The sequence below is a fragment of the Fukomys damarensis genome, unplaced genomic scaffold (genome assembly GCF_012274545.1).
Source record: "Fukomys damarensis isolate Sample0158 unplaced genomic scaffold, DMR_v1.0_HiC HiC_scaffold_28, whole genome shotgun sequence".
In the NCBI taxonomy this organism is placed as follows: domain Eukaryota; kingdom Metazoa; phylum Chordata; class Mammalia; order Rodentia; family Bathyergidae; genus Fukomys; species Fukomys damarensis.
The window spans coordinates 12,839,103-12,851,669 of NW_022900940.1; the positions used below are offsets into that span (position 1 = coordinate 12,839,103).

The 12,567-nt window shown below is 37.4% G+C and overlaps 1 protein-coding gene and 1 long non-coding RNA gene across 3 annotated transcripts in view; one reads left to right on the forward strand and one right to left on the reverse strand.

The window, feature by feature from the left end:
• Positions 1-2,956: 2,956 nt before the first annotated feature.
• On the reverse strand, positions 2,957-7,345 carry LOC104851525. The gene is made up of 3 exons (XR_777233.2): positions 7,270-7,345; positions 4,118-4,174; positions 2,957-3,026 (listed from the first exon to the last, which is right to left on the reverse strand). It is a non-coding gene; the product is annotated as an uncharacterized LOC104851525 (long non-coding RNA).
• A 90-nt stretch (positions 7,346-7,435) lies between these two features.
• Positions 7,436-12,567, forward strand: part of LOC104851526 (histone-lysine N-methyltransferase SETMAR) — a 74,085-nt gene continuing 68,953 nt past the window's right edge. For both annotated transcript variants that reach the window (XR_777235.3, XM_010608723.3), the window contains exon 1: positions 7,436-7,657. Coding sequence is in view for 1 of the 2 variants with exons in the window: in XM_010608723.3 (XP_010607025.1) it covers positions 7,541-7,657 (117 nt within the window). In the remaining variant the exon portion in view is untranslated. The remainder of the gene's footprint in view (positions 7,658-12,567) is intronic.

The following is a 12,567-nucleotide window of genomic DNA, read 5'->3' on the forward strand; positions in this document are numbered from 1 at the left end:
TTGTAAGATACAACTGAAGTTATTTTAATCGCTTGCCATATTTTTTCTTATGGTAAAATGATCTACTTTGCCATAAAATTTCAGCTGCTAAAAAGACATTCTTTTCTGTCCAATTTACTTTAAATTTTAGTATTTTTAACAATACTGGCCCCAAATTATCTATAATATAAGTATTAACTTTTATTACTATATTAGTATATATTTCACTAGGAAATTTCATACCTCTTACTTCTTTCTGATAGTCTAATTTTTTTTCCATATTATTTGGAAGCGGTATTCTTTAATAAAACCACATCAGATAGACAAAATGGTTAAAAAAAATAACTTACCCATTCATTATTTCAATGAACAAAAACTCATAGACATCAACTAACTTCCATACAGAGCATAAAAGCTAATTATCCAGCCCACACCTTCTAATAACAATAGTAAGTCAGGGCATGGTGGCACACACCTGTAATCCCAACACTCAGGAGGCTAAGGCAGGAGGACTGTCACAAGTTTGAGTCCAGCCTGGGCTACATAGTGAATTCAAAGCCAGCCTAAATCACATAGCACAACCTTTTCTCAATTGATTAGTAATAATAATTAATAATAATAATAATAATAGAGCCAGGATTTAGCTCTGTGGTGCCGCTGCCTGCCTTGCAAGCACAAGGTCCCAAGTTCGATTCTTGATACCAAAATAATAATAGTAATGGTAAAAATGTCATCGTAAGTGTACACAGTACCTTTTTACTAGTCAAAATACTTGACCAAAGTAACAGAAATTTCTTGATTTAACCTAAATCCAAAGAAAGAGTTTGTTATAAGAACACAAGTATGTCATCTGAATCAAAAAGTGACTGAAACCAGAAACAGCTATCAAAAACTAATTCTCCTTTTTACTCATCTGCTTTGTTTTTCTCTTGGAAGGATTTTTTTTCTCTGCTTCTCCATATAAAGCTACCTCAGAGTCTCAAATGATACTGTTTCAGCAGTTATTCAGCCCCAGCTCCTTCTTATGAGAATCCACTTGAATCCTAGCTTGAATCAAGTGTGCACCTAAAAGTCAAATGCATGAGTCTAACCATGTCACATAAACATGACCGCCAAGAAACCCACTCCTGAAATGGGTTGGGTAGAGGCTGGCATATTCCTACAGAGAAATGTCACCAAGCTGGACAAAAATTCCCAAAGATATCAACTATTATGCTTTGTTCTATTCAAATTGATTTCATTTACACAATCTCATTTGATAAGAAACTCCAATACCTACATTATACCTACTTAATGTGTAGCAGTGGTGTTTCCCATTGGAAAGCAAAGATATTTCAAACTATACTATTCATGCTGTCAGTGACACTAGCAAATATATAATTTCTGCTGCCTTTAGTCCTTTCATCATTAACTGTAAAGTACATCCCAGAAAATGAAGCTCAGATAAAGCTATGAGATGTCGATGAAACAATGGCTTCTGAAAAGCCACACAGAATATTAAAAGCCTGGCCATGAAAAAAAAGAGCATGATTAAAACATACCAATTAAAGACCATGTTGTCAAATTTTTTTAAATCATAAAAACAGAAATATCATATAGTTATCTCCCAAAATTTATCCAAATATAATTCAATGTATAGAATGCTAGTTGTATTATACTTCATTGTTTTCCTTTTATTCAATTTATTACTGACCAGATTAATTTCTCTTCTGCCAGTGAAAAGCCAAAATAAATTTAAATAACTAATGTAATATTCTAGTCCAGAGCCTATTTATAGCAGTCAATTTGGACACCTCATTATGTATCAAGATACGTTTTTCACCAGCTAGCTATAATAGCTTTCAGAACAAATTCTAAAGATCAAGGCTCCTGGTCAGTGAAGAGCAAATGTCTGGAGAAAATAAGATAGGTTTTTAGACCTGAAAAAGATGTTAAGCTACTTGTCATTCTGAAGATTGCTTATATCACCCTACAAATATTCTTTCATTATTTTAATCTCACACTCTATAAAATACTTTTGGATCCTTTAACAGCAAATTAGACTGAAGGCCCAACATGAACTGAATATCTTACTCTTCAAACACTATTGACAGCTTTATAAAATAAAATGGACCCTTCAAAACATTTGTACAAAAGGCAGACAGTACTACCAAGAAGGCAAAATCAAAATGGCAAAGCAAGATACAAACAGAAAGAAGTGGTTCTGCTCACAGCTCTTATGATCCTTTCTTTATAATATTCTTATAGTTCTATTTATTTTCTGTATGCACGTACTTATTTGTAAGATTGCAAGCCTCCCTAAGGCATCACGTCTTCTTCATGTGTATATTCTCCAAATTGGTAAACACAGCACTGTGTACATCATCAATATTCAAGAATGTTTCTTAAAATGAAAGATCAGAAGCCCATCATGGCAGCACACACATCTGGCAGACTGAAGCATGAGGCCACCCTCACCTACAATAGGGAGTTCAAGGCTAGTCTGAACTGCACAGTGATGCCCTGTCTCAAAATATCAAGAAAGAAAAAAGATGGGAGGAAGAGATGAAAAAAGGCAGGATGTTCTTTGAATAATCCCAAATTTTCTTATCATTTATAATTCCTGAAAAATGAAATGAACTTTATCTTTGGCCAATCAGAAATTTCTCTTTCCTATACACATTATTTATTCATTTGCAACTAAGTTTCCTTCTGCCTGAAACACCCTTTTCTAATTGTCCCAAATCCTATCTATTTTCAAGGCCTATGGCAAATTGTCTTTTCTCCATGAAGCTTTCCCTGATCTCAGCTAGAAGTAACTTTTCCTACTTCTAAAGTTCCACAGCAATTCACTAAAACTTATATGTCTTTTAATTATAAGCAGAAAATTATATTATGTAATTGACCATCTTCCTTTTCAAGGGAACAAAAAAGTACACAACTATACCAGATTAAGCAATTAGTAGGTGACTACCTTGAAGTCTATGGCTCCCAATGCGCAAGGCTTCTAATTCAGGATGCTCCCTTCAGATCCCATTAAGGAGGATTTCGCCTTCCATTTGAACCACCTAAAAAGAAAAAGAATAAAGCTCGCAGGCAGTTCTATGACCTACTATATGGACAGATGCCAGCACTATTCACATGGAGACATCTGAGGCCTCTCTGCTGGTTGGTTGTAGCTCTAGCCTGAGTGAACTTAATGCCCAGTGTTGCGAGTGATAGTCCTGTGAATTTGAACATTAGTTGAATCTTAAAAGACCTCATGGTGGAGGTTTCAAGGATCTTATTATGATGAATACATGGACTGGTACATATAAAACTCTTTAGACAAGGTCTAGCATATAATAACAGCCCAATAAATGCTAGGTATTCTTGTCCTTGGTCAGAAAGTGACCAAGTTTGAACATGAGGCACATGTTAGTTTATACCTAGATGTCCCCCCAAAGTCTCATGCACTCAAATGTGGGGCAGCACAGTATAGCTGACTGCTATTAGAAGGTGAGTTTTGGCAGGAAAGGCAGGTCATTGTGGGTGTGACCTGAAAAAGTGTTATCTCCTTTAGCAGGTCCTCCCTTAACTCTCTCCTGGACTCAACTGACACAAGCAGCTCTTCCTCTGCCATGCCATCCTGCCAAGGAGACACACAACAATAGACCATAACCATGAGCCAGGATAAATCTCTCTTCCCTTAAGTTGTGTCAGGTACTATGTCTCAGGGACAAAGAAACTATGAAAGCATGTCTGAGCTCATATCCTGTGACCCTAAACATTACATTTTGGTCTTTCCCATATAGAACAGTCATTCCCTTTCCCTCTGTACACCTGCTCTCAAAAGACTTTTCTGCCAGATGTGTACTTCAGTACAAAATTCAGTGACTTTATTACCTGCTCATAAATACTGACATTTGTAAACATTATTTTTTGTATGTTCCCAAAACTATTAACACTTGGTATAACTGTTAGTATAATTAGCTATGAAAATGATGATGAACTATGAGTGCAAAGAGTTTCTCTCCTCTATGATGTCTAACTGGAACTCTGTAAAGACTTCAAAAGAAAAAAGCAAGCCACACAAAAAAATTATGCCATTGGAGACGGTGCAAGCATAACATAAAGCACAGGAGGTATGTGGTCAGATAGTCTCAGATTGCTTCCATACCTTATAATTCTTGCGTTACTTTGAACTTCTTTTTCCTTGCAGTGCTGGAGATTGAACCTAGGGCAATGAACAAGATGTTAGGAAAATGCTCTGCCACTGAGCTAAACCCCCAGTCCCAGCACTGCTTTAAAGATATCTAAACTGCATCACTGAGTAAATATAACATGAAACTCTAGTCAATAGACTACATATACACACATACAAACTCTTGCTCAGATATACAAAGACTAGCAAATATATGTACCAAAATCATTTTAAATTAAAATGCTTCCCTTTCTCCCTTCCCTATATACATGTACATGTATTGAGTATGTGTGTCCTTTCAGTAAGAGGGTTTTACCTAGGAGTGTACTAAAAGAGTTGTAGAGACAAGAAGCAAAGGTTTATAAAGAGGAAGAATCAATGTAAAGAGAATAACCAATGCTATCAATAACACTCAGGAAAGATACAAGTATTGGGACACTTGAATTGAGTAGGTATAAAATATGCAGTAAAGGAATAAGACAAGAAAATAATGCGAATAAAGGAACAGAGGTCTAAGTAACATAACTTCCTGCAAAAATGTCGGTAGATAGAAAGGTTCAAAACAATTAACAGCAACAGAGACCTAAGAAATAGGTACAATCTAGTTTTTTTTTTCTTTTTTTTTTGGTGCCAGGAATTGAACTCAGGACCTTTCACTTTCAAAGCAGGCAGCAGAACCACCATGCTAAATCCCCAGCCCACAATCTAGATTTTATGAGCCTTAAAAGGCAGAATATAAAGGTTAGACTTTGAGAGAAAATATAGAGAAACAGTTTTAAGCAGTAGAATATAATACTTGTATGTGCATATTAAAAAATAAGTATAGCAATGGCAGTAACCGATATTTGAGGGCATAGCAAATGACAGACTTTTAAAAAGTGATTTTGATAGGTCAAGCAAGAAATGAGAGCCTAGGACTAAGTAAATGGAATTTAAATGAAAAATGTTAAAAGGCAGAATCAACAAGACTTGACAACTAAATTCTTAGTTATGGAGGGTCTGAGGCATGGAAGAAATATAAGGAAATCTTTGGTTTGTTTGATAGTTCTGTTAGATAATCAATAAATTATTCTCCCAGTTTATTTTAATGAAGGAAAAGAAAGACTTGCAGTAGAACAAGTCAACTCAGGTTGTTTTGAGCTTTAAAAAGCTTATAATACAGAAAGTAAAACTGCCCGATAATTAGTAGGATGTAGATAACCAGAGTGAAGGAGAAATGCTGAGTCCTAATCCTGTTTTGGGGAAGCTTGTATCTAAAAAGCGGCTCACCAACTAAACACCATGGTGTTTGGGGTTGCTCACCTAGAGTTGGATTCCAGGTTCTTGCCTCAAACAAACAACTGAATGAAACAGGCAAAAAGCAGTTGCAAAGTTTACTCAAGAAAGCAAAATTGAAGAGTGGGAGAGAAACTGGCTCTACAGAGCAAGCCTGAGCCAAGTAAATTGAAAGATGGGTTAAGACCAAAGATAATAGTACTATACACTGCATCTGGGAAACATAGCATGGGCTATTATGGAAAGCCTTCATGGCGTCCATGTGTCCTTTTATTTTGTGTACATAAGGAGGAAACCTGCAAGAATTTCTACATACCAGTCCTGAGAGGCAGTACTGAAATCCCATGCTTCAGGGTGACATTAGGTCTAGGCCATCCAGTTGAAAACCTGCTAGAGTTCTCAGAAAAGTCCTCCCACAGGGCTTTGGGAACTGTTTTACACATGTGTCTGGGATCTTCTAATTAAAATGTCAGCCTTTGTCCCCAGCCAGCCTTTGCCACACCCTAACCTCTGATCTCAAACCTTTATTTATGAAACCATGAGCGGATGCTATTATGGGGTATGCTCAGAATAGTGTGAAAAGGACCAAGAATGGAACTCTTGAGTGACAGCTACAGGCCTAAGAATGACAAAAAGGTGCTGTTAAACATAAATTGTAGGAGGCCATTATTTTGGATTAAGCTTTTGCACAGACCAGACTAAGAATCAAAACAGAATCACACTAAGGTTTCAAATCACCAAAGTGAAACAAAAGCTGTTTATCTGATCTTCTGGAGAAATCAGGGATTAGATAATAACCAAATTTACCAAACAGGCCAGTTTCAATTGACATGATCATAATAAATTTCCCCTGCCTTAATCCTTCCACATGCAAAAAAGTAACCTAATGTTAACCAGTCATTTTCCTCTTGTTCTGTCTTCCTGTACCTACCTACAGAATTTTAAATTTTAAATGGACCCGTTAGTTTCTCTTTCCCCAGACCTTTTCTGTCTGTTACACCAATCTCTTCTGTTCAGCCCATTAAAATGCTTACTCTATTTTATGGAATGAAGTATTGCTCAATTGTGAAATTGAAAATATAGTCAATTAAAATCTTTAAACTGTTGTAGGGTTTTTTCTTTGTTTGCTTGTTATTTGAGACAGGATCTTGCTATGTACTTCAGGCTGGGCTTGAACTCATATGTTGCCCAGAGTGACCTTGAACTTGCAATTATCCTCCTGCCTCACCCTCCCCAGTATTAGAATTAGAGGCATGTGCCTGGCTCTAAACTGTTGTAATTTTATCTTAGGACAATATTAAGAGGAAAAAGTACTGCGGAATCACATTTAGGACAGGGGCACCACAAAAGCTGCAAGGAAAGGAAATTTCAAGAAGAAAAGCAAGACAATCAGAGAGAAGAGCAATAGTTCTGTGGTACAGTGTTTGCCCAAGAACAAGGGCCAGTTTTCACTTTTCATTTTTTTACCATTAGCATTTTTATTAGCATTCTGTTTGTTTTACTTTTTTTTTCTCTTCTCTCTCCCACACTGTGGGTGGTGAACAGAAAGGATAACCTGACTTTATCACGGAGAGGGCCATACCCAACACAAATGCCTATGGCTTCCCCAAAGTCTATTCTCCCACCCGGAACAAACACTACCCCGTGTCATCCAACTGCCCGCAAGCTCCAGCTCTTTAGTAACCCTAGTGTGTATTTTTCTCCACCGTTTAGACTTCCCATCCGCTGAGTCTAGCAAGTGTCTATTAAGACCACAAAAACCTTCACAGATGCCTCCCCTCTGAAGTACCCTCCCTAACGCTCCTAGGGAAAAGTAAAGCATTTCATTTGTGTTCCAACAATTGTGTCCGTACCTTACATTGTTTTGAAATTATCGGCTGCACATGTGGCTGAAACAGGGATAGTCAGACCAAAAAAATTCAAGGAAGGAAAGCTGAGGGACACGACGCCCTGACAGGCCCTAGGCGACGAGTAGGAAACACTACAGCTCCCATGAGGCAGTGGGGCCATGGGAACTCACAACTCCCAGCATCCTCTGCTAGGCGCCGGACTGTCGGGGTAGGAAGTGAAGCGAGAGGCGGATAAACATTTAAGGAATCTGTGAAGAACGAGTCGCCTTTCTGGATGGCAGCCCGTGAGGAGGAGCTTGAAGTTCGGACAAAACAGCTGGATATAGCTCAAGGCCAGGAGAACTTGCCTGTTAGCGCGTGGCCCCCAGGGGCGGGACCAGAGCCCTTCCAGGTAGGGGCGGGGCTAGTAGACCCGGCGCGCGGCGAGCAGCGCCCGGGGGCGGGACCCGACGGGATGGTGCGCAGCTTCTCCAGTAGTCCTGGCTCTCAAACTGACTGAAGCTGCGAGGCTCTTTTGACTTTTCCCCCGGTTACTGGCAAGTGAGAAAATTTACATGCACAAGCTTCGGTCTTTTCCTGGTGTCGTTAACAGCTCAGCAAGGATTTTGTCCTCTTCTGCCCGTACAATGGCATTTCTCTGAAGTGAAAGACAGACCTTCTTCAGGCCCTTGGAAATAGCTCTGACATCCTGGTTTTTTGGTCCGTTCTGTCCTGGCAACTCATTTAGAGTTCTAGGGCAAATCAGTTACTATTGTAATGTCAGAATCTTATAGGTAAAATAAGGCTAAGGCCTATTATTCGGTCTCATCCTGGTGTCCTAAAAAACAGCCACTGGACTCAGAGGTCTCTCACTGTGAGATCTCAGGCAGATACAAATTACCTCCTGCAAAGCCTTACAGTCCACCAGTGTACAGTTTAACAATACCATTCTTTCCATTTGCTTTGAGAATTACATATAAAATACAATTTGTGGTTCATTTATAAACTCAGTAAATGCTCACTGCTATTACTGTCTCAAGCCCTTTCTCTTACTTTCTCACCCCCTGACTGGGGCCTAAAAGTTTCCTAAGGTATCCGGAAAAGCGAAAACAAAAAACCCTGAAGGCCAGGTACGTGGGAGATGTCTGTAATCCCGGGTATTACGGAGCAACACTTCAGGGATTTTAGGCCAGCCTGAGCAACATAGCAAGACCCTGCCCTAAATAAATAAATCAATATATAAAACATCCAAAGGCTGTTTGAGAGCCAAATAAATTGGTCATCTTAGCTATTTCACACAGCTGTTTCTTCATCCGCAAAATAAAAATAAATTTTAAAATGTATAGCCCTTTTCACACCTATTATAAATTTTGGACCCTCTCTACCCTTTCTTTTTTCTAGAGTTGTGATGATGAAATAATTTAATAGAAGTTATAAAAACAGTAACATGAGACATTGTTCTCTCAGATTGATTTATAGCAAATAATACAAGTTTATATTCGTATTGGCCATTTACAGGTAATACAAGTGGCTAGCACTATATGAAACATTGATGCCTGAAGAGTTATTCAAGACCAAACATTGCTGAATGCCTAATCAAAGCATTGATATATGTTTATTTAGTAAACAAATAATTGAATGCCTATAATATACCAGGCACTATTAGAGTAGACCTAGAAAAGAAAATGAATCAGACAGTTCTTGCCATCAGGCTTATGAGTATGTAGAAATGGTTGCTCCCCCCGCCCCAAGCCTGAGGCCCCAGGCTTGGCACATGCTAGGCAAACACAACCACTGAATTATACTTTGGTCCTTAAAAAAAAAAATAAGAAATACCACTCTCCTAATATATTCTAACTTAAGTTCACTATTTACTAAGAACTCTTTTCTTTTGCTACTGGGGATCGAACTCAGGTCCTTGTGCTTGCAAGGCAGGGGACAGAACCACTGAGCTAAATTCCCAGTCACTAAGAACTCTTTGTATGCAAGATGTTGTATTGAGTTGCAGAGAATACAAAGCAGAAAATCATACTCCCTGCCTTCAAAATGTTAACAACTAAGTTATAATTAATTTTAATGAATTAGTTTGTACTTTTGAACAAAACTATTGCTTTTTTGTGTGTGATTCTAAACGTGTTTGTAATCTTGTTATGTTTTAGTTATATTTTCCTTGCCATATCAAAGAACAATTTGTAAAACTATTGACCAAATATATTTCTTTAAATTAACAAGTATGAAATTAACTTGCTTAAGAATAAATTAGCCAGCTGGGCATGATGGCGCCAACCTGAGGCAAGAGATCACTGCAAGTTTAAGGCCAGCCTGGGCTACCTGGTGAGTTCAGGGACAGCCTAAACTACAAGTAAGACCCTGCTTCAAAAAAAAAAGAGAGAGAAGGAGTAAACTGACCAGGCATGATGGCACTCACCTTTAATCCCAGCTACTCCAGAGGCTGAGGGAAGAGGATCACAACTTCAAGAGCAATTGGGGCAATTTTAGCAAGACTCTGTCTCAAAATGAAAAAGGTTAGAGATGTCTCTCAGTATTAGAGCACTTGCCTAGCATGCATGAGATCCTGAATTGAATCCCCAGTAGTTGCCAAAAAAGGATAAATTAATTTATATGTCTTTCCAGTAGAATCATTTAATTATTAATGTCCATAATATGGGGTTAGATGTGTTGGTTATATTCTTCAGAATGCAGTTTTAGATACTTTATTTTTTAAAATGAGAGAAGAGACAAAAAGATTTTTGACTGATGCTTACACCTATCGTTGATGGCATTTCAGGAGTCTGAAATAAAAGTTCTTTAGCTACCTATGTGTATATACATCTCTCTGGATAGAGTTAGAATTTCAAAAAGACAGGATCCTTTCCTCAAGGAGTTAATGGTATTACCAAGAAGATACAGTATGCTTAATATATTTAAAAGACAAATCCCAAATTGCCTTCAATTAATTTTCTTCTGTATATTCAGGGAGCACAAAACCAACTTAATAAAAGATCAAAATAGCTTGCTCTCTCCAAACCCTGCCTTCATAGGCACACATAAGAATTAAGGCCTGAAAAACCTAAGGTAAAAATAACTTTGTATCTGGTTTGCTTTTGGTTGCTGTGTGAAAAGTCAAAAAAGAACATTCAAATGTTGGAAGCAAGCATATTGTAATGTTATTAGGATTAAAGCCAAGAAAAAAATATACTGATTGAGTTTTCTTGAGCTAAGAGTTAGATCTAATCATTTTTTAGGTTTCGAAACCCAGCTTCAAACATTATTTTTAAGATCTCAGTTTGGCCTTGACAAGAATTATCTGGCTCACAGTCTTCTAATAACTGTTTGGAGCAAATACAAACTTAGGAGGCTAGAGGCCAAGTACAAAGATTCTTGTAGCTGGGGTTTCAACAAAACCAAAAAAGGAAAGAAGATTTTCATAGCTCTTCCTTAAGGTTCAGAATTGAGCCCAGATTGTAAGCCCAGAACATTATCTGGAGTCATTCTTCAATTTCTGAGACCTTGCTTGATACAGAATTTGATTTACAGAAATCTCACTTCCAAGTAAAAAATATCAGGAGCCCACAATCAATCAAAAAGTCCTTTGTGACGCCCTGCTGTGTGCGTAGACTATGGGTAGAAACCCTGCCCGCTTTTTCACTCCATACCCCAAGCCTCATGACTGCCTTTCCTTGAGAGAAGCTTAAATATTTAACACAAAGTACCTGCCCAATAGTCTGTGATGTTCACATCTTGGAGTTTGTTATTTATAATAAATGCTGGCCTAGTTCTGAGAGGGAAGAAATTATTGCAGACAAAAGTAGTAATGAAAATATATTTGCTCTTCAACATGTTTTCTCCTGTTTCCATTCTGGCTTCTTGTGTAATTATTGTTTACTGAAAAAATTTTCTGTCAAAAAAACTTGAAATTTCCATGGGTACTTTATAGATCTGGTTTCTGAAGCATCTTTTGCACTGATCATTTTGCATTTAATCTTAACTCTTGCATGAGTAATTCTACGTTTTGATACAGACCAAGAAAAAAAACTAAGATTTTGATCTGACAATGCAAAAAATGATCATTCCCCAAAATCCTGTTTTTTCATATCCTCCTGTGTATTTTTCTAGCTGATTCCGAATCCCAGAATATGCATATAACAGGTAATAAGTTAATATCTGTTAATGAACAAGAGAAGTCTGGGCTAGGTCAACTCTTGGCTTTTCTCCCACTCAAAATATCTAATTAATGGAGGACAGAAAATTAATTCCTGGACACAGTTTTGGTTTGAATATGTTTGATCCTGGGAAGTTTAACTTCAGAACTATTTTCTTTGCCACCCTACTGTTTGGCCTGCATGATTTTTATTGAACACTTAGGTGCCAATGACTAGAGAAAGCTTTTTACATGGCTTACATTTTTATTCCTTTATAGCAACCAATGAGGTAGATGTGGAAATGTTTAAAGGAATTAAGTAATTTCCCAGAAATACAGGATGATGAAACACCTAAAAATAATATCTAGAAGAATTAAATGAAGTTAGTTTTTTTATTAAAATATGTTAAGAGGGCCAGGAATTTAGTTCAGCGGTTCTGCCGTCTGCCTTGCAAGTGCAAGGACCTGAGTTCAATCCCCGATACCAAAAAAAATAAAAAAATAAAAAAATAAAATATGTTAAGAACCTAATATTTTTTAAGTATCAAGTGCCTGGCCCTGAGTACAGTATTATTTCATTTAAAGTTCATGATAACTACCCTAAGTATGAGTATTATACCTCTGTTATCATTGATAACCTGAAGCTTAGTAAATCATCAGCTCAAGTTGCAGTGCTAATAAAACCCAGCTCTCTTTGTGTCTCCTTTAGGATAATCCATGTTCTTCAATAAGAAGCCTTCACTGCCTGGCCATACCCATAAGTTTTCCTATATGCCCTCTTGCACACTGCTCCACACTCATCTCCTAGTTGGAGACCTCATTGCTCATTGGTCATTTATATCTTTGGCTAAAATTTTCCATCCATTTTTTTTGGAACCATTATAAGCTTTCACCCTATTATATCAATTAAAAATCGTTTGTAAGACTTTTAACACCCACTGGCTCAAGCAAAAGAGGAAGGGAATTAATTCAAATAATAGAAAAGTCCAAAAGTGATGACTTTAGGCATATATGGATTCAAAAGCTCTGTAACAGTGTTGTCAGATATTTCTTTCTACCACATTCTCTTTGCAATCCTACTTTCCTTTTTATGGTTGGCTTCCCATTCAGTACTTCTTTATGTGGCTAACTTGAGAATGCAGAGAAAACACGGTGGTTTAGCAAAAAAAAAAAAAAAAAAA